General features: G+C 34.4%; 1 protein-coding gene across 14 annotated transcripts in view; it reads right to left on the bottom strand.

Annotated features, from left to right (window-relative positions):
- TUT4 (terminal uridylyl transferase 4) overlaps positions 1-23,413 on the bottom strand; it is a 135,309-nt gene that overhangs the window by 32,413 nt on the left and 79,483 nt on the right. For 13 of the 14 annotated variants that reach the window (XM_032303082.1, XM_032303078.1, XM_032303079.1 and 10 more), the window contains exons 10-20: positions 22,735-22,854; positions 22,343-22,555; positions 17,940-18,114; positions 15,113-15,813; positions 13,028-13,178; positions 7,433-7,519; positions 5,401-5,504; positions 2,693-2,750; positions 2,487-2,590; positions 2,076-2,165; positions 216-329 (exon numbers count right to left, since the gene is read on the bottom strand). In XM_032303082.1, the coding sequence (XP_032158973.1) occupies positions 216-329; positions 2,076-2,165; positions 2,487-2,590; positions 2,693-2,750; positions 5,401-5,504; positions 7,433-7,519; positions 13,028-13,178; positions 15,113-15,813; positions 17,940-18,114; positions 22,343-22,555; positions 22,735-22,854 (1,917 nt within the window). The remainder of the gene's footprint in view (positions 1-215; positions 330-2,075; positions 2,166-2,486; positions 2,591-2,692; positions 2,751-5,400; positions 5,505-7,432; positions 7,520-13,027; positions 13,179-15,112; positions 15,814-17,939; positions 18,115-22,342; positions 22,556-22,734; positions 22,855-23,413) is intronic. The other variant, XM_032303090.1, reaches the window with a different exon arrangement.

Raw genomic sequence — 23,413 nt, 5'->3', positions numbered from 1 at the left:
TTACTTGTTTTGTTTATCTAAAACTTTGGGTAATCTATATTCTCCCATAATGAATTTTTCAAAAAGATTCATTATGTGATTCATTAAGGGAAGAAGAAAACTTAGGATGTCCATGCTAGAAAAATCCTTCATGACCTCATAAACTGATCAAGATCTACTGTGTTTAGATTAATGTTTTCACAAGAAACTCTTTTACAGTTTTCTTAAACACCTACCTCTTGTAGAACTGGGATAACAGGTGGTTTTCTCTGCTGCAGAAAGTACAGCACCATAAGGATATAAGCATATGAAGATAAACTTCCCCTGGAAGCATCTCCAATGTCACATCGCTGAAGAAACAAAACAGTGATTGAAAATATAACTTCAGAATCTTATTTATGCAGAAGTACTGACTACTCTGAGATACTATCTTTTTAACCCATCAAACTATCAAATATCCAAAAGTTAAATAACATACTATTATGAAGATGGGTAAACAGGCACTCTCATACATTACAGAAGACTGTATAAATTAGCATAAAATCTATGAGTAATTTGATAATATCAGAATTACAAAAGTATATCTCACTTAAACTAGCAATTCTGAGAATTTATCCTGCAAACACACCAAACACCAAAAAATATGTGAAATAACTAAACAAGTTTTTTTAAGCATAACCCTGCTTCAATAGCAAAAAGTCAGAAACAACTTAAGACTCCTCAATAAAGTACAGGTTCTAAACAACTGAAGACTATTTATATAACTGAATAGGGTGTAGCCATTAAAAATGAACAAGAAAGGGAAAAAAAAAGAACAAGGAAGCTCTAGTGTACTAACAGGAAGTACTTATTAGTATCTATTATTAGTATCTCACTGATACTAATCAGTGAATTAGTATCAAGAGATACTCACTTATTAGTATCTCACTGATCATCACTATCTATGATCAGTGAGAAAAGCAAAGTACAAAATACTGTTCTTAGTATATTTATACCTGTTATAAAAAGGTGATAGGAAATTTTTGTATTTGCTTATACTGGTGTATTTTGGGGAGGATACAAACGAACTTTTAACACCAGCTGAGTCACTGGTTGGCTAGGAGACAGGTGTGAAAGGGAGATCTTCCACCAAAAATCCCTTTAGACCTTTTGAATTCTGAACCACATGAATAAGTTGACTATTCCAAACAAAATTTTTAATTAAAAATAAACCCTAAAAGAATCCTCAGAGGCTTCCCCTGAGTAAGACTTTACCTGATATATAAAAGGGGGAAGAATGATTTCTCTGACATGAAAGACTTAAGTTTCAAAACCACAACACCACTGAAGTACAGAACCATTATGCTAAAGTTATTCTGTGAGGTAAATCTAGAAAAGTAGCTGTATCAAATATAATTTGAGGATGTGACTAAATGCCACTCTTTTCTAAGATGACCTCTGTTGACAAAGACATGTATAGGAAATATCTAAACAAGTACTGTCTCCCTGTTGTAGAAGAGTGGATTTAGCAAAATGAAAATGCAACCAATCACTTGGCTACTAGGAGCCTTCCACCAACACATTAAAAAAATTAACTATTTATTGAGCAGCTCCCATAAAGCAGGTACACTAAACTGGGGACACGGGTCTCCATCTTCATTGAGTTTACACACTTAGATAAAAAAAGAAAACAGAATTCAGTATTATAAGTGTTATAATAGGAGAAAAACAAGAGTTCATTGGGATTTTTTTGTTTTCTTGGACAGAAAAATTGATGACTAAACCCAAATCTCAGATGTCTTAACCCAGAGATTTCTTAAGTAGCATCATATGCCAATTCTCATACCTGGGGCTGAAAATATTTACTGCATTGAGAAATTTTACTACTGAGAATCTACTAAAGTGTTACATATGGGAATAAAGCACATACAAGAAAAAAAACTAAGACATTACTCTAGTAAGTATAAACTTAAATCATTTACTACTGAGTGCTTCCTTTAAAAAGCTCAGATAAACAAAACTGAGAAGATATTTTTCACAAGTCTGTCACCAGTATATTTCATTTTAACTATCATGAGTACTATAACAAAGGAGATCATTAACTAGTTCATAAATACCTTTGCAAACACTTTCATAGTATATCCCAAGTACTGTACTCTAGGATCAATAGCTGCATAAGTAGCTAGCATTCTTGTGTTATGTTGAGCCTGAAAAAAATTACATAGCTGAAAACATTTCAAATGTATTAAACTTATCTATCAGATAAAAAGACATAATATACTCCAAATATAATATATAACTGTAAAACTTAAAATACCTGTAAATGAGTCAAAAACTAATCTTCAATCTGAAGGAAATTATCAAGATGATTCTTAAAAATATTTTTGTCTTATAATGCTCCTATTTAAAACTTTTAAACATAAATGTATAGTCAGCGATCTGTGAACTTTTTTTTTTTTTTTTAACCTGTAAACTTTTAAAATGACAAGTATAAACATACCTAGGTCTATACAGAAAGAGAAACTTACCAATGTATTATATAAACTGATATCACCTTCTAAACCACTTCGTCTATGTTCAAATTTTACTATAGGCACTTTGGCAGTAGTTATAGGCAAAATGTTTCTTAAACCTGATTTAAAACAAACAAATACAGAAACTTTATTAGGTTAAATAATTTTCATAAATCTAAAAAATATTTTGTTGCTTTAAAGCTGTAACTTCAGATTCATACCTGGATGTCTCTTAAGAATTTTTGCCAAATTTTCAATTATTTCTTTACAGTTTAATTTCTAAAAAACAAAAGAAACAAATAATAAAGTTTGTCTAATTCAATTTGGCCTTATGCAAATTCACTTTAATCAGGCATTTAATACTAGCATTGAAAATCTCCAGGTATAAGCTACTCAAAGTATATGGTTTAGAGACCTGCAGTAAGGCTACCATCTGGAAACGATGGAAATGCAGAATCTGAGGCCCCACCCTAAACTACCGAATTATAATTTACATTTTAACAAGATTCCCAGGTAACTGACATTCACATTAAAGTGTGAGAAGCACAAAGACAGGAGAAAAATGTTTGCAAATACGTGAATACATAACTAGAGATGGATCTGATGAAGGCAAAACAGTAATAGTGTTTAAGAACATGGGTTCTTTAAAAAAAACAAAAAAGAACATGGGTTCTGAATTTAAACAAACCTGGATTCAGTCTTCAACTAATTATTATTAATTAGCTGTGTGACTTTGACAGATCCTTAACCCCTTGGAGCCTCATATTACTAGTCTATAAAATCAAATAATTATAAATTCCTGCCCTATCAAGTAGTTGGAAGGATTACATGAAACATGTATGTAAAGCATTCAGCAGCATGCTTGACACAAAATAAGCACTTCAAATCTGTGAGCTATTTATTTGTCATCATGTTGATGAGGAAAAGTAATCCAATTACCAGCACCTACTTCTTCAAGAAAATTCTTACCTCTGCAAATTTAAATATATAGATTTCTTAAAAAATCAGAGACAGCAGAGTTGATATGGTAACAATAACCACAATACAAGGAATAGGAAAGATAATGGCATTATAAATTAACTGGATTAAGCTGAAGAGTATATACATCAGTGCCCACACTTACTACTAAAATCACATTTGCATATCCCAAACATGCTCTTTTTGGTACTGGAGAGCAGTAATCATTGCAGCTTAACCTTGCAGCTTAACCTGAAGATTTCAAGGGAATCTACAATTGCTAATTAAAATAATAAAATTTATTATGCAAGGATACAACTTATGCTAAATTACAAGTTTCAACTATGTCTCATCTGGAAGAGAATGTATTCTTTTTCATTGCTTCAACTTTTCAGTGTGAATGGCAAAGATGATATATAACAGACAAACCCTTAGTGATCAGAAATCTGATTATTACATTTTTATATAGAAGGTATCTAAACCCTAACCTCCATCCCTGGGTAAAATAATTTCCTATTCCTTCAATTCTTGCTCTTCAAAATGGAGAGGGGCGCCTCTTTCCAGTAGATGGCACTGAGTAGAAGTTAGTTAAGAAGAACTAAAATACTTGTATTTCCATTTTCTTTTTTTTTTTTGATAAAACGTTAATACCAGAAATAATTTCTTAGGGCCAGAAATAAGGATCTACAGACATCAGTACTCTGCCATCTTTACTCTGGTTCTAACAATTTAAAAGCCACCTTTTGAAAAAATTTTCAGAAACGCATAGGTACACTACTCTGCTGAATTCTTTTATGGTATAATAGAGGCTATACTGACACCACTAAAGATGCCAGAAGCTTGGCCACACCCCAATCTTGCAAGCAGTCCCTGATTTTGAGACATAAATTCCAACAGATATGTTGGTAAAGGAAGGAGCAACTATAGGGATCCCCTCCTTTCTAGTTGCTGCTAGGAAGGCCTGGGATAGTTCCCTATGCAATTAGTCCCTTTCTTTACTGGAGCTTGGACAATCTTGTTTCCACTGTTGATGGTACATGAAAAAAGAAAGCATAAGTACCCACTCTCACTGCTGAAGACTGCTCTGGGGGAAGGTCTGCTCCTGGCATCTCACAGTGAAACTCCAAAAGTAGAGGTTAGATTCTACAGTACTATTAGTACTATATTTCAGCTACATTATGGGTTAAATAAATTACAGAGAAGCAGTGAGATACAATGGAAAGAGCATGAACTGTGGAGTCAGACAGACCTGGGTACGAATCCCGGCTCCAACATTTACTAGCTGTGTGAACTTGGGCAAGTCAGTTTATTTCTCAAAGCCTCAGTTTCCTCATCTGTAAAATGGGGGAAATTATCTACCTCGAAGGTGGTTTTAAGAATGAAATGAGGCCTCAGTAAATGTTAGTTCCCCTCCCCACCCAAAATGAGTTTCTAAAAGCTATCCTAGAACACAACATTTGTTAACATTGCTTTACAGAAAAAAATGTGTTCTAAGTGCCCCCAAATTACAATTAACTTGCACAACACAACCCATTTATAAATTAGATGTCCACTTTTATTTTCTAGTGATAAAAAGATATCACCTAATGGAAGAGATATGAAAAGACAGAGGAAATGAGATCTGTAGCACCAGCTGCACATTGGTTCCAATGAAAAAAACTACAACTCTATGGTGTATTAATTTTTTCCAAAAATTCAATACAAAGCACTTTTAACTTTCAGTAACATGGTTTTTGTGATATAAAATTACTGAATTTTAAGTAAATTTATTTACTTAGACATCTGAATGTCTTCTAAAATGAAAATGCTAAATGCTTTTACATTTCAAATACTATTATTGCTAATATATTTATACAAAGAATGACACCATACTTTTATCAATACTACATACATAATTTTCAAATACACTCGCATAAAATACATTCTGCAAGAAAATAAACTTCTACATCTCTTTCCAAACACTAACTCTTACCTCTGCATTTTCATGGCCTTCCAGGGTCATACAGATATCCAGATCACTATCACGAAATCCAAATCCATTCTTAGAAGAGCCAAATAAGCACAATCTTGCCTTTTCTAAGTAAAGAAAAACAAAAGTAAAAAGTTTAACAATTAGCAGGAAAGATGAGTCTTCTATTACCCACTAACAGACTAACACAAGATGATCTTATCTACTTTTATGGCTTAAATACCTTCCATTGCCAGATATACTGAGAAATTCCCAAAATATTCAACTAAAGCCCAGATCTCTTGCCTAAGTTCCCACAACCCTGGTTTCCAACTGCTTTTTCCACTTTTCTACAAACATCATAAAATTAACAAGTCAAAACTAAGCCTTAAGCTTTTTACCTCAAATTTACTATTGCTCTTATAATACCTATTCTCAGCAAATAGTATCTTTATCTATTCAACTGTTCACGGCACCCCCCTCTCAGCTTCTACATCCAAACGGTCACCAAGTCCATTAATTTCTTTCAACTTAACTATCTCATAAATCCATCTACTTTTCTTCATTCTCCACATCACTACTAAGAGTGAAGTTCAGTATTTGGAGATTTATCTTTTGGAAATGAACGAGTTTTTTTCACGCACAATTCCAATAGTTTTACAAATATCACCTTAATACAGAGACTTAATTCTCCCAAAGTGAATGATTAATCCATTTGATATAAATTATGATAGGGTTATCTTTTCATATTTAGTGTCATTCAATAACAGGTAGCACTTCAAGCAAGCTGTCACTTAACTGGATTGGATTTCTCTCGCTATTAATTCTTTAGATTATATACTTAGGTAAGAAATTCTGCATTTTCGAAACCTAATTCTCCAATTCAGTTCTGATGTCCAACTTGAAATTTCAAAAGGCAACTGAGAGACATAAAAGAAGCTATGTTCATCAGCAAATAAAAATGTGCATGAGTTTAATATAACAGACTTAGATTTGGTCAGTACTTTACATACTAACAAATATAATGGAATATGGAATCCTATAGTATATAACAGATTATCTTTTATAAGTACAAATTCATTCTGATGTATAAATCAACTCTTTACCCTTTTCTAAAATATTTGGCCACATAACCTTTGATTCTTCACCTCTGTACCCCAAGTCTACTCCTTCTATTTTGCTATCTCAATTAAATACTATCACCCAACTACTGAGGTAACAATCTTGAAATGATCCTTGACTCCTTTTTTTCTCCCATATTTACCATGTAAAACCTCAGCAAATCCTACTGACTCTACATTCAAAATATGTTCTATTTCTAACCACTTCTAATCGACTCTTCCAGAACACTATATGTCTCATCCGAACTTATGCACAGCCTCCTAAATTGTTCCCCTTGCTTCTATTCTTAAGGACCTATACTTCATTCCCTCAGATCATATCACTTAAGTGTTAAAACCTTCCAGAAGCTTCTTATTAGATACTCAAAATTTAAAACCCTTCTACCAATACCTCTAAGGGCTAATGATTCAATCTCCAGGCTACCTCTCAGACCTCATCTTTCTGTTACAATCTACCTCACACATTCCACTGCAGCCACACTGATGTCCTGTGTGGACTTCAAACATGACAAACATAATTCAATCTTGGGGTATCTGTACCTACTGTTCTTACTCTCTGGAATGTTCTCTCCTTGGATATTCATATAACTTGCTCCCTCACATTATTCATGGCTCTCTTCAAATGTCACTTTATCAGAAAGAACTACCCTAACAGTATAGAAAACTTCCCCATCACTATCCTTTTAACTCCTACATTTTAATATTTATTATTTATTATTTCCTGATACTATATTATATACCTATTTGTTAGCTAACTATCTGTCTACCCTTCTTAATATAAGCTTTCCAAAAGCAGTTTTCACCTTTTGTATTGGTACTGTATTCCCAGCGCCTAGAATAGTACCTAAAACATAACATTCAATGAACACTTTAAATAGAACTCAGACTAGGTGGCTATAATAATAAAAGCAATCAATTTTTAACATATGACATACCATCATATTCTTTTTGAATAAACTTTTCCAAGCCAATTAAAATTTGCTCCCTGTTGTGTTGTTCAGAAAAGGGTGGTGATAACTCATCTAAGTTAAAAAAAAGAAAAAGGAAAAAGGAAAAAGAAAAGTAAGGAAAATGGAATCTGAAAAGGTCTTCAATTTTTTACCCTCAACTCTTTACTTAAAATTTCATTATTTATTAACTTCTCTGACTTTAAAATCATAAATGTTACTGGGGAAGGAAGGGGCAGGGGACAGCAGAAAAATAATTTTTATAGGTTTATTTATATTTCACACATATTCATTTTCCCTATGAAATACCTACAAAATATATTTACCTCTATAAATTTTTTAATATTGTTTTCTTCAGAAGTTCTGCTCTCTTCCCATATGCTTGTGTTTCCTTCCTTTAAGTCTATACTCAATATTGTTATGTGAAGCACCTGACCCATTCAAGCCCCAGTTTCCTCAAATGCCTGGTCAAGATTCATATCTTCCCTATAAGATGCTTCCATCCACAGCCTTCAAATGACTTAAGTGAATTTTCTTATTCCCTAAAGCACTTGCCAGTTTATAGTAGCCATTCAATTTTCTAGTTATTTCATTTATATTCATATTATTTTTCCAAATAAGACAACATAGTCTCAAGAATAGTCTTTTTTTCTTTTTTTAATCTCTTCCTCCAGACTCACCCCCAAGAGTTAATACAGTAAGGGGAGCAAAGCAGTAATTTACTGTAACGAATTAAACTAATATTCAGCTTTTGAAAAACAAATGTAGCATCTGGGATTGCAAGTTGAATACAGGTATACTTCATACCTCATTTTACTGCACTTCACTTTCTTGCCCCAGATACTGTGTTTTTTTCACAAATGGAATTTTTGTGGCAACCCTGCACTGAGCAAGTTTGATAAGCACCTTTTCTCCAACCAGCATTTGCTTACCTTATGTCTGTGTCACATTCCAGTAATTCTCGTATTTCAAACTTTTCACTATTACTGTACTTGTTATGGTGATCTGTAATCAGTGACCTTTATGTTACTACTATAACTATTCTGGAGTGTCACAAACTGTACCCAAATGAGACAACAAACTTAACCGATAAATGTTGTATGTGTTCTGAATGCTCCACTGACTGGCCATTCTCCCCATCTCTCTCCCTCTCCTCAGACCTCTCTATTCTGAGACACAACAATATCAAAATTAGGCCAATTAATAACCTTACAATGGCCCCTATACTATTCAAGTGGGAAAAAAATATATCATGTCTCTCACTTTATATCCAAAGCAAGAAATAATTAAGCTTAGGGAGGAAAGCATATCAAAAGTCAAGATAGGCTGAAAGCTAGGCCTCTTTCACCAAACAGCCAAGTTGTGAAGGCAAAAGAAAAGTTCTTAAAGGAAATTAAAAACATTACTCCAGTGAACACCAGCAAGAGGGGCACCTGGGTGGCTCAGTCAAACATCTACCTTAGCTTCAGGTCACGATCTCAAGGTCCTGGGATCAAGCCCCGCACTGAGATCCCTTCTCGGGGGAGCCTGCTTCTCCCTCTCCCTCTGCAACTTTCCCTGCTTGTGCTTTCTCTTTATCTCTCTCTCAAATAAATAAATAACTTTAAGAAAAAAAAAAAAAAATGAACATGAAACAGCCTTACTGCTCATATGGAGAAAGTGTGAGTGGTCTAAATAGAAGATCAAACTAGCCACAATACTCGCTTAAGCCAAAGTCTAATTCAGAGCAAGGCCCTAACTTTCTTCAATTCTATGAAGGCTGAGAGAGGTGAGGAAGCTACAGAAGAAAAAGTTTGCAGCTAGCAGAAATGGGCTCATAAGGTTTAAGAAAAAAAGCCACTTGCGTATCATAAAAGTGCAATGTGAAGCAGCAAGTGAAAGAATAGATCTAGTTGAGATATTAATGAAGTTGGCCACGCTAAACAACAGATCTTCAATGTAGACAAAACAGCCTTACACTGGAAGATACCATCTAGGACTTCCATAGCTAGACAGGAAGAATCAACGCCTGTCTTCAAAGCTTCAAATGACAAGCTGACACCCTCTTGTTAAGGGTTAATGTACCTGGAATCTTTAAGCCAAAGCCAATGCTCATTTACCAAACTGAAAATCCTAGAACCACTAGGAATTATACTTAATCTACTATGCGTGTGTTTTATAAATGAACAAAGCCAGGATGACAGCACAACTGTCTGCAACATGGTTTACTGAATATTTCAAGCCCAATGCTGAGACCTATTGCAGAAAAAAAGATTCAACATTACTGTTCATTGACATTGCACCTGGGCACTCAAGAGCTCTGGCAGAGATCTACATTAAGATTAGGGTTGTTTTCATGCCTGCTAACCCAACATCTATTTATTCCAGAGTTCATGGATCAAGGAGTCATTTCAACTTTCATGTCCTATTAAGAAATCCATTTGTGAGATTATAGCTATCTCTTATGTATCTGTGTAAAGTAAACAGAAAATCTTTTGGAAGAGGAGTCACCATTCTAGATACCATTAAGAATATCTATGATTCATGGGAAGAAGTCAAAATAGTAACATGAACAGGGGGAGTTTAGAAGTTGATTCCAACCCTCATGGATGACTGTGAGGGGTTCGAGACTTCAGCAGAGGAAGTAACTGCAGATGTGGTGCAGAGCTGGAGAATTAGAATAAGAAATGGAGCCTGTAGACGTGACTGAATTATTGCAATCTCATGAGACGAATTGAATGGATGAGGAGCTGTTTTTAATGGATAAGCAAAGAAAGTGGTTTCTTGAGATAGACTCTATTCCTAAAGATACCATGAAGACTGTTGAAATGACAACAAAGGATTTAGAATATTACATCAACTTAGTTGATAAAGTTGATAAACATAGTTGGTAAAACTGACTCCAATTTTGAAAGAACTTCTGTGAACAAAATAGCTACCTAACAGCATCACATGCTACAGAAACCATTCATGACAGAAGAATCAATGTGGCAAACTTGTTATCTTATTTAAAGAAACTGCCACAGCCACCCTGGTCAGTCAACAGTCACCAATACTGAGGCAAGACCCTCTACAAGCAAAAAGATTACAATTCACTCAAAGCTCAGATGATAGTTAACATTTTTTAGCAATAAGGTATTTTTTAAATAAAGTAATTGTTTTTCTTTAGACATAATGCTACTGCACACTTACCAGATGTCAGTATAATGTAAACATAACTTTTACGTGCACTAGGAAACAAAAAAGTTCATTTGACTCACTTTATTGCAACACTCATTTTATTGCGGTGGTCTGGAACCTAACCCACAGTATCTCCGAGGTACACCTATAGCTGAATTACAGGTGTATTTTTTTTTTTTATTTAAGTGGTGAAAGTATTCTGTATGATACTATAATGGTAATAAATAACACAACGCACTTGTCAAAATTCACAAAACTGTGCACCACAAAGTCAACTTTACAGTATGCAAATTTAAAAAATCATCTAGGAGGTTGGGGAATCTCAGGATAGAACGCAGGCTATACCAAAATAATCTACATGTGTAAGACAACTTCACTCAAGGGAGAGAGGGAAAAGGTACTAGCCTATATAACTTTTTTAAAATGAGTGGAGATTGTAAGACTAAGGGCAAAAGTACTGTACTCTGATAAAGTTATTTCCCATACAGGTATTACATAACAGTTCTGATAATGTTATACAACTGTATTTAAGTGGAACAATTAAATAAAAAAGCAGATGATGACAGCCACGTTTCTCATTGTAGGGAATGGGAAATTTAAAGCAGAAGAGTCTTGAATGAGCCATATGGTAATGTATTCAAGTTGGAGCCATCAGCACAAAATCATGTTTAACTTAATTTAAGATGGTCACATAACAGAAATTTTTATAGATACGAACATATACTAAGTATATACATATAATTTTCTCACTCACAGAGAGCCTAAAAGCAACAACACCAATAACAGCAAGCACCCTAGCTTCTGGATCCTGGTTTCTAATTCCATTCTCTAATAAAAGGAACCAGGGCTCTTTGGATATATATCTAATTCTAGGACTGGGGTGGAAAATATACATGATGAGCCTGGAGCATCTTGTAGTGCCAGAAAGTAAGGAAGGGCTTTGAAAAAAAATAGAACAAATAAACAACCAAAAAAAAACAAAAACAAAACAAAAAAAAAACCACACACTGATGGGGGTATAATAAAGGTCCTGGGTACCAAATGAAAGAGCCAAATGTGGAACAATATGAACAACATTGTAGTATTAGATCATAACCCAAAGTATAAAATATCCATGAATTCATGAAGATATAAAAATGAATGAATGAATACAAATAAATGTAATATCTTATATCTTAATAAAGCTGCTGGGAGAAAAAAATGTGCCACAATTCAGCTATTCAACTCCCAGGTATTACCCAAGAGAACTTAAAGGATGTATCTTTTACCCAGACCCACACACAAATGTACAGAGCAAATTTATTTGTTAACAACCGAAAGTCAGAAACAAATCAGCAGGTGAATGGTAAACTAATTGTGGCACATCCATATAACGAAACACAGCTCGGCAATAAAAATGAATGAAACATTTACACACATCACAACATGGATGAATCTCAAAATAATTAGGCTAAACAAAAGAAGCCAGGATCCCACCTCAGAAAAGAGTATATTCTATGTGATTCTATTCAAATAGAACTTTAGAAAATACAAACTAATTTATAGTAACTAAAAAAGGGTAAGTGGTTGCCTGGCAAAAGGCTGGGAAAGGAAAAGGTAGGGGAAAGATGGGGAACCAAATGCTATGACATCAGAAGATTTATCTTATCTGGGACACAGCAAGTAATTAAAAAAAAAAAAAAAAAGTTTGCTGAGTGAAGGTTTATCCCAGGTAACCATGAATGTTTGTTGAATAAAGGTATGTAAGGCTCTTCCCAAAATATTATAGCCTTATCCCCCTCTATTACCTTTCTTTTATTCTACCAAATCCAAGGCAATTCTTCTCCCAAAGAAATTATACACCCTATAATTTTGTGCATAATCTCCCAAATCTAAAAAAGATCCACTCCAGTTAAAACTAATTGAGTTTGTACTGCATTTTGTTTACCACTACTATAGCATATAATATATTCTGCTTCCAATTACAGCAATTTTCATAATATTATATATCCGTCTAGAGCAGAACTGCGCAAGAGCATTGCAATGATGGAAATGTTCTTCTAGACTGTCTAATTCAGCAGCCACGTTTAACTACTAGCCATATGTAACTACTCAGTACTTGAGATGTGGCTAGTAAAAACGAGGAAGTTAGTTTTTATTTCAATTAAATTTAAATAATGGCTACCATATTAGACAGCACAGATCCAGAGTCTAAGCTCTTTAAAAGCAACACATAATACGGACTCTGTATTCCCATTGGCATGTACCACAGTGCTGTGCATTTAGTCAGTATCTGTTGCTGGGTCTCTAAATTATCAAGAAAAACAAACAAACGACCAAAAAACCTCTACCAAAACATGTAAGCAAACTGTATTTAAATAAGAAAATAAATATTTAAAACCAAGGAAAGAATCTACTCAGAACAGCTCTAGTAGAAAGACTTACCAAAACATCTTTTACATACTAAATCAAGTATTTCCCGAAATCGATTTGTCATTGGTGGTAGAGGTTTTAGATCAATTTTCCTGAAATCCTCTGGACAATCATTTTTTGAATGGCCATCTTTTTTGCAGATGCTGCATACTATCGTTGGTGGCTATACAAAGGTAAAAAAATAATCTAATAATCTAATAAACTATTGAGGAACTTCATCATCACTTAGAAAGCAGGTCCAAAAAGACTCTTTTATGTAAATCAATTCTGATAACCTGTACTTCCAGGAGGTTTAAAAAAAAAACAAGAGAGTATTAATTAAATGCAGTGTTAAATGTAAAAACCATATTTTAAGTCAACTACTTTAACTCTTCTTCCTACTAAAATGATATTATCAAGATCAGATTTACCCAGAGATGTACGATACAGAAAATACTAGAAGATGCAATAGTATGGGTTAATGCAAACATTTCGGTCAGCTCCCAAGATGAATATGTGCATTAATTTAACCCTCTGAGATCTTTAACATAACAAAGTAGATTATAAAGAAATTTCAAGTGGCACCTTTCATTGCACTCCAAACAATATCTATCTTCGTAGTCAATCAACTATAAAACCCTCACCTGGCTAGTTGGTTCAATTTATTACATTAGAAAGATACTCAAGAAACCAAACTGTAGGGCTGAACTCAAAAAATAACTTCACCAAACTGTAGGGCTGAACTCAAAAAATAACTTCACTTCATAAAAGGAGTAACTCTTACGCAACAGCCATAAAATTAATTGCAAACCACCATTTAAAATGTATTCCAGGACTACCAGCCAGGTAGTTAAAACAGTAATGCATCCCAACTAGCTGAGCAAAACATGAAGGAAGAGCATTATTCTTTTCTTTATTGTAAAGTGCCTAAATCCCAGAGAGCCTCATCCTCCAGGATTACCATGAACATTTACCTAGCCATGAACTCTGATGCAAATTAAATACAGAAACCTCTACTTGTTGGAATGCTGTGCTATGATCTAATTACCAATACCACAGGAATTTTATTAGCTTTTCAAAACTTTTTAAAATGACATATTTAAATTCCAGAAAAGGAACTTCCAGAGGGAAAAAGTATAGAGAACAAAAAATGTAAACTGCAGTTATATAATTGAGGCTTTTCTAAAAACCTGCCATTTAATTCATTCAATTCATTCTTTCAACAATCCACACGTCCTAAATACTCCAACCTAAAAAAAAAAAAATGCAATAGATATATCCTTACAAAGAATGAAGAAACACAGTTTAGTAATTAGGTTAAAAATTTTAAAGCTTGTCAATAACTAGTTATTGATAAAAACAATAAAACTGGATAACTTTCTAGGTTTTCAAAAAAATATTCTACTTGGTTTACACATGATCTATATAATCTTTCATCTTGGGTGCTGATGTATCAATTATGTATACTTCATTAACAAAGTAGTTGCTGCTTCTTTTCTGTTACTGAGGTATTTTGATTTCCACAATTTATCAAGTTAAAGTTCAGATTATCGCACTTTAAAAGTAGGAAAGTTAAGACTTCATTAATTTATAAAGGATATGCCAACACCCAAAGAAAAGCTCAATGGCAGAGACAGAATCTGGACTCTTCATATTTTTGGTTCCTGATCTTAGTTTCTGCTCATCTATCTTTATTAAATTTATATTCACTCACCCCATGTCAAAAAAACAAACAAAACTTTAAAGTAAAATACTATTAGAATTTACAAACCTTATATTCTTCTTTGTGGAAGAAAAAATAAGCATAAATAAAATTTTAAAATACATGCGGCCTCTGACAAACTGATTTTCACAAAATATTTGATGAATCCTTTTATATGAGAAAGTGAAATAAACCAGCTAGTAATAAGAGTTTTGAAACCTTTTGGGGTTTTATATACATTCCTTAAAGACAACTACAGGGAAAAATGTAAAAAGAAAAAGTGAAAATATACACCAAAATATAACAGCCTACCATCACGGAGCTATTTTTACATTTCTGAATCTAAAAACTACAAATACAGTTGTTAAAAAAAAAACCCACAAAATCTTACAAATTGTTTACAAACTGTATCCTACCTTGCCAGAGGTTAAAATAAACTTATCAAACACATAATATAATTCCTGGGTGGGGTGGTTATCATCATCATTAAGGTCAGAAGCATCTTCTGTAGCTTTGCAGTTGCAAGAGGTAGCAGATGTGTCAGTGCTCACAATGAGATGTGAACTCTCTGTTTCTGTATTTGACCTGCAGTCTGTACCAACAGATTCATCTGGGTCAGGGGATTTATAATCAACACAATTACACTGGCTGAGTTCCTTTTTTAAACAAGTTTCTGAAGGTGCTAAATCATCTTGTTTCTTATTTGATTTTGGCTCTAATTCACTGCCTTCACTGGTAGAAAGACAGGAAGATTCCTGTCCAAGTTCAGCCAAATCTAGTTCATTTACCAACAAACTGTTATCTTCAGTAATACATCTCTGCGATGTACATTCCATTTCATCATATTTATCAGGTTGACCTCTTTCTGCATTTATTTTTTCTGTGCTTTCTCCAAGTAGAATGCAACAACTGGATGCCATATTGTCAGACTTCACTGGTTTCTTATTGTTTATTTTCACCTTCTCTTTTTTCATGGAATCCACTGTAGATTTATTTCCACCCTTCCTCTGAGGACAGGCGAAATACCGATAAGCTGCCCTGAATCTCTCCACAACATATTCATAAACAAGCTGGCTGTTTAAGCTCCGTGCAACATTCCTCTTGACTGAAAATGGATCTAGTAAGAAAGGAAATGGTCAGTTGCTAAGTATCTACTAACAAACTACAATTCCAAGCTTACTCAAACGGATTTGAACTGCTATACTATCAGCAGAGTACAATTTCCCAAACCTTTCCGAACCTAAAGTCTAAGTGGGAGTTCCTGTAAAATGAGTATGGGAAATACAACAGCAAACATCTTTTCCTTTGTTTCTGTCATAAAATAAAAATGCTAAGGGGAAAAGAGAAAAGAATAATAACAAGGGTAATTAATGAGAGGTTGGCCAAGGACACCAGCTCAGTAATTTAAAAATTTCAATGATAAAACTGGTAAAGGCAGACTGTTATGCCTTCCTAGGCTGTCATTAGATGAACTTTTTCAAGCCTCCTCCAGGACCCATTCATAATTTTTATCTCGTCACAATATTCTTTAGCTACATTCTCCTTGCAATTTAAGGAAAAAAATATATAACCTAAAATTTTCAAAGCTTCAAGTTAAAAAATGTGATTTTAATATTTAATTTCAGTGAAATCAGAAAATTAAAGGGAGAAATAAGGAAAAATAAAAAAGCAAGAAAAAAGAGATCTAAGAAAGTAAAATTTGGGGTGCCTGGGTGGCTCAGTGGGTTAAGCCTCTGCCTTCCACTCAGGTCATGATCTCAGGGTTCTGGGATCAAGCCCCACATCAACGCATGTGGCTTTCTGCTCAGCGGGGAGCCTGCTTCCCCCTCTCTCTCTCTGCTCTCTGCCTACTTGTGATTTGTTACATAAATAAATAAATCCTTTAAAAAAAAAAAAGAAAATTAAACCAAAATTTAAATTTGGTCCAATCTAAAATGGGTATGCTGAAAAGGTTTATAACAACTACATCTTCATTATTAAGAAAATATAAAAGACCTCGAAAATGCTTAGCAGTTTTTGGATTTTATAAGCTTTAAATACAAAAATTTAATATAATATATATAATAATATAGTAATATAAATAAATACAAAAAAACAAATGACACCCAAAAGATACACATTTTCTCCACTACTGAAGATCACCAAGTAAAAGAATTAACAGGCAGGCTTCAGATTGTTAATGTTTGGGTATCTGTTACTTTTTGCTGTTATCTAAGTCTACAGGATGTTACCTAAACCCAAATATTTTCGCTCTCCTTCTAGAAGAGGAAAAAGAAAAAGACGAGGAGACCAATTATGATAGCTACAAGCTTTAGAGCTCATTTATTTACTATATGTAAGTGTATAAGATTTAAGTACATTTTTGAGTGTATAAGAGTATCTGTGGGTTCTACAGAAGGCCAACAGAGGACAGGGAACAGAAGAATATAAAGTCTAAACAGACTACAATGATGGACAGAAATTCAGTTCCCAATCTGTAAAAAGTGAAATGCTGCATGATATAAGTTTTCTAGAAACCGTTCTATTACTTTGCATTCTAAAATCTTAATATTCTTGGGATTTCATGTGAAACTTTTTTACCAACAATTTTTTTTTCCCAAATCAATCTCTCTTCTCTTTGGCTTAGCCATATTTAACAACTGAGGCACTTTTTTAAAAAATGTTTTTGAAGTATAGCTGACATGTTACATTATAGTTTCAGCTGCACAACATAGTGATCCAACAACTCTATAGTTACGCTGTACTCTCCCCAAGTGTAGCTTCCATCTGTCACCATACAACTCTACTCCAACACCAGTGATTATTTTCTCAATATACACTCCAGTGACTTACACATTCCATAGAGATGAGGTACTTTAGAAGACAATGGAAAAACCAGATTTTCAAATTACATGTTAACATAACTTTATGACAAAAACTTACAGGAATATTCTAAGACTATTTTGAGTAATTTCTCTATTTTCCTATATTTTTGAAAATTTTCAAAAGAATTAAGAAATAAAAATAAAGGCATGTAATAAGCTAATAACCCAAACAATATATTTATAGTTTTGAAACCTTAAAATTATTAATCTTATAAAACTATCATGACTTGATAAAGAATTTACTTGACATATATAACGACAACCTAGTGGTATATACAGTGCTACAAAGCCAGAGATATAATTTTAACACTGTATTAGAAACAAAAGATGAGTGGCACAAAAACATATTCTCCAAATGAAATATAACATATCATCTCACCTTCAATAGCTATTCGCCTTTTAGGCCAGTTTTTGTTTTCTCTTGTTAAAATATCTTGTATCCGTACACATATGACATATTCTTCCAAAGCAAAATCCAGTGTGTAAAATTTTAGCAGCTCTAACCACAACTGCCCCAAGGATACCTGATTTGGTGTTCCCAATGTTAAAGGAGACTGGAAAAGAAAAATACTTTTCATTTAGGTTTCACAGAACTACAGAAATCACTGAATTTTCATTTTAAAAGCTCTCAGACATTACTTTTCCAAAAACTGAGGCATAAAGAAGTAACTTACACAGCTGGGAACACAGTCCTAGTTCACGGACTCCAAGAATTTTATGGTTTTTTCCATTAAACCAGTGATTCTCAACCTTGGCTATATCAGATCACATTGGGAACATTAAAATACACTTGTACCTAAGCTCCATACCATTCCTACCTCCCATACCTTTCCCAAGATTCTGATTTAACTGACCTGGGCAATGGGATTTTTAAAGCCCCCTAAGTGATTCTCCTGTGCAGCCAAGGTTGCAAACCACTGCATAACAATTACTGCAGCTCCTTGTTCTGGTAATTACTTTAAAAATCTAAGTAAGTGCCCTGGGCTTTTAAAAGCTAATTCCTTCATTCAGCAAACATTTATTTAGAACCTACTATGTCCCTGGCACTGTACTGGGGATATAAAAAAAATAATGAGCGTTCACACTTAAACATAATGGTCACTGCATCATTCACTCTTTTTAAGTGTTGCACATACAGTTACTATTACTTCTAACAACTCTATAAGGTAGATAATACAGGAAAAGGATTTTACTCAGGACCACCTGGCTACTGAATTCATGTTGCTAATCACTCTACCTACCATACTGCCATTCATATAAGGAGAGATCCTACTTCACAGAGTATTAGAAAAGGAAGAGATAATTTAACAATTAAAGTAAAGACTGTGTGCTAACATGGTCCTCTAAATTAGGGGGGTTTTAACAAAAGAGATAATATCTGAATTCTAAAGGAATTAACTAAAAATGACCACTAAAGAACATAAACAGTCATCCATTCATTCAATTCTACGATTATTCATCCAGTGTCTACTATGTGCCAGGCACTTGGGCTATATCTGTGAAAAAAAACCTCAAGATCCTTGCCTTACTGGATCTTCCTTTCCAGGGGAGGAAGATAACAAAAAACAAGTAAATTACATAGCAAGTTAGAAAAAGCAAAGTGCTGTGGAAATGAAAAGAAGTTGAGGAGGTTTAGTAAAAAATGAATTGGAAGAATGGGAGTATGACATGGTTTCAGTGTTAAATAGCATGGTCAAGACAGCTCTTGTTAAAAAGGTATGATTTGAAGAAGAGGGAAAAGCATTCTAGGAATAGGGAATAGATAGAGCAAACAAACTAACTAGAAGTGTTACTAGCTTTAAAAATAAAACCATGAAAGCTAGAGTAGCAGAGAAAGGAGAAGAAGAGAAGAGAAAACAAAGGACTAGTCAGTAAGGACTCCTCAGTTTGTATTCTAAATTAAATGAGGAGCAATTGAAGCATTTTGAGTGTGGAGAGAAGGAAGGACATGATATGACTTAAGTTTCTGAAGAACCATTTAAAAAAAAAAAAAATTTTTTTTTTAATTTATTTAACGGACAGAGATTACAAGTAGGCAAAGAGGCAGGCAGAGAAGAGGAAGGGAAGCAGGCTCCCTGCTGAGCAGAGAGCCCTATGCGGAGCTCGATCCCAGGACCCTGGGATCATGACCTGAGCCAAAAGCAGAAGCTTTAACCCACTGAGCCACCCAGGTGCCCCTGAAGAACCATTTTGATTGTTGGGCTGAGAACAGACTATAGTTGGCTCCTGAATGACACAGGGGTTAGGGGCACACAGACCCTTATGAGGTCAAATCTACATATTAACTTTTGACTCCCTCAAAACTTAACCAGTGATATATGCTGTTAGCCAAAAGGCTTACTGATTATGTAGTCAACCAATACATATTTTATATGTTATATTTATCATGTACTGTATTCTCAGAGTAAGCTAGAGAAAATGTTAAGAAAATTATAAGAGAAAAATACATTTATAGTACTAGACTATATTAAAAAATAATCCACATAAGTGGACATGCACAGTTTAAATCCGTGTTATTCAAGGATCAACTGTATAAAGAACAATGGTAGATACAGGGAAACTCATTATGAGACTACAGTAGTAATCCAAGTCAAAGATGATAGTGGCTAGGACAAGCATGTTAACAGTGCAGGTGGTGAGAAGTGGTCAAATTCTAAATATATTTTGAAATAAAAATGACAGGATTTCCTGACAGACTTGATACAGGGTATAAAAGAGAGAAGTAAAAGAGGACTCCAAGGCTTCTGACTGATCATCTGAAAGGACGAAGTGCCATCAATTTAGATGTGAACACTGCTTGTGGAGAAAGAGGAAGACCAGGAGTCCAGTTTTCGGCATGTTAAGTTTAAGACATCTATTAAGACATCTAAGAAGCGACATTAAAAAGGTAATTGCAAACAACTATAGAATTTCAGGAGTGTGGTTTGGCTGAAGACTTAAATTAGAGAGTATTATACAGATAGTATGTAAGACCCATGCAACTGGATAAGATCACCAACAGAGTGAAGATGCAGAAGAAAGGCGAAGGGATCAGGGACTGAGCCCTGAAGCATGCCAACATTAAGAGATTCAAGTGGAAAGGAGAAACCAGCGACAAAGACTGAGAAGAAATAATCAGCCATGGGTGTGCTATCCTGAAAGTCAAGTTAAGAAATTTTTCAGAGTAATCCACTGGTAAATATTGCTGATACATCAAAAATATAAAAATTGAGAAGCAGGGGCGCCTGGATGGCTCAGTGGGTTAAAGCCTCTGCCTTCAGCTCAGGACATGATCCCAGGGTTCTGGGATCGAGCCCCGCATCGGGCTCTCTGCTCAGCGGGGAGCCTGCTTCCTCCTCTCTCTCTGTCTGCCTCTCCGCCTACTTGTGATTTCTGTCTGTCAAATAAATAAATAAAATCTTAAAAAAAAATTGAGAAGCAACGATTGGACTTAGCAACAGGGAAGATAAATGATATTGACAATACAAATTTTGGTAGGTTGATGAGGGTCAAAGCCTGATTACAGTGAGTTAAGAGGAAACTGATATTGGAAATAATGAATATGAACAATTCCTTCAAGAAGTTTTACTGGTGGGGCGCCTGGGTGGCTCAGTGGGTTAAGCCTCTGCCTTCAGCTCAGGTCATGATCCCAGGGTTCTGGGATCGAGCCCCACGTTAGGGCTCTCTGCTCGGCAGGGAGCCTGCTTCCTCCTCTCTCTCTGCCTGCCTCTCTGCCTACTTGTGATCTCTCTCCCTCTGTCATATAAATAAATAAAATCTTTAAAAAAAATTTTAAAAAAAGAAGTTTTACTGGTAAAGGGTACAAAGGAATCGCTGGGAAGGAAAATGATATCCATATTTTTATTCAAAATGGGAGAAATAAAAGCATGTTTGCTTACAGATGAAAAATTGCTAACTTAAGGAAGGAAAGAGAAGAGGTGCTAGAGCAGTGTTACAGAATAAATAAGAATGGATGGGATTAAATACCCAAGTGGAGAAAATTAGATAGCAACTTGGGAAGTTCCTTTATGAAAGCAGGCATCAAGGCAGACTATATGAGATAGCAGCAGGTGGTGGTGGGAGTATGCAGAAGTTCTCTTTTGATTTCTTCAGTTTTCTCAGTGAAGTAATAAGCAAAATCATTAGCTGAGTATTGGTGGTTTGAGAGGAAAGGAAAAAGAAGTCTAGGAAAGTGGGAGAATTGAAGGGACTAAGAATGACTGTTCAGGAACTACATATAATTCAGTATAGCTAAAGCAACCATTTCAGTAATGCTTTTATTTCTGTAATAATATGTCTATTTCAGAAGACTACATACTTCTGGAGGACACAATCCATGGATATTCATCTTTGGTTTCCTAGCCCTCAAGATAATGTCTGGCACATAGCAGGTCCTTAATAAATGAATGTTGAAGATTAAATAAGCAAGCCACCCCCAACAGAGGAGGAAAGGGCCTTTATTTTTCCACCAATCTGGCAACATAATTCCCATATGCTAAAGTTGTGATCACAGCCCAACTCCTGAAGGAAATTTTCCTCGTCTAAATGAAAAAGATACAAAGAATTACCATATGATAAGATTCAAACAATATACATCTTCCAAAATGAGGTACAAATTCATTAGGGAATCTAAGTACTGAAAAACTAAACCAGATCAACCCCTCACTTTACAGATGAGGAAAATGAGGCCAAGAGGCTTATGCAGTCAGTCAATCTACTATTAAAGAGCAGCTTCAATAGAAGGCATCACAAATTCTACAGATAGAAAAGCCAAAAACAAAAACAAAAACAAAAAAAGCTTACTTTGCCATGTTTTTCCTTCATGGCATTACTTTGGTTGTCTGTGTCTGTCTTCTTGGTATCATCTTTTGGTTGGTCTGCCTTAGCTTTGTTTTCCTCAGCAATTGAGTTTTTCTCAGTTGCACTACTTGAATTATATTCCCACTTCACAAACTTCTCTTCTACTATGCCCTTCAGCTGAAAGTCATCCATTCTTTTTGGGTCAAAGCCTTCAATCTATATAAAAAGGCATTCCAAATTGGTAGTGGAAAAATTATTAAAAAAACAAAACAAAACAAAACAAAAAGATGGACAAACAAACAAACCAGAATTCTGCTTAAAATGTTTGAACAGAGTACTCTGTCAGAGCAAACTACACATATACAAGCACATATACGTCACAAATTCATGCTTACCCAAGTTCCAAGTAAGCAAGGAAGAAGAGGGGGTTTTCTTTGTTGTAGAAAAAACATCACCATTAAAGCAAAACAGTAGGAAGGGATTCCACCATCAGTTTGGGAGTCAATATAGCATAACTGCAAAACAGAAGGGGAGAAAATACTGCCATTAGCTTTAATTTTCTTTGTTCCCCTCATAATTTTGTTTTCACTATGATCACTCACCACCCTGAAAAAACTGTTAACACATTGGTGACAGTCTTTCCATTCATTTCTTTATTGCATATAAAGTCACATATATATTTTAATGGAATGGAGTTAAATGGAATATCATACATAGTGCTTTTACTGTATACACATTTTTCAAATATTTTACCTTGCCTTCTACTTCTGCCTCAATGTTAAAGATCATCTATGAACACTTACATGCCTTTTTCTATACTCTAATAACTACATACAAATCTATTCCTATATATTTCTATTTTCTATATAAATGCAGGCAAGATTTTGTTTTATGTCATTCGCTTAGCAAAATTATATATTATACACATCTGTGTATTATTCTTCTCCCTTAACAATGTAACAACAAAGTTCCTCTAAGTCAATTAGTACAGATTATTTATTTACTTTGTTAGCATTCTTTTAAATGCTTAAATTATAGGTTATGATCTGTATGGCTACTTAATAATCTTCCCAC

The sequence above is a fragment of the Mustela erminea genome, chromosome 10, assembly GCF_009829155.1.
Source record: "Mustela erminea isolate mMusErm1 chromosome 10, mMusErm1.Pri, whole genome shotgun sequence".
Lineage (NCBI taxonomy): Eukaryota > Metazoa > Chordata > Mammalia > Carnivora > Mustelidae > Mustela > Mustela erminea.
The sequence above is the reverse complement of the archived record's forward strand: the minus strand, read 5'-3'. Positions and strand labels throughout refer to the sequence as shown.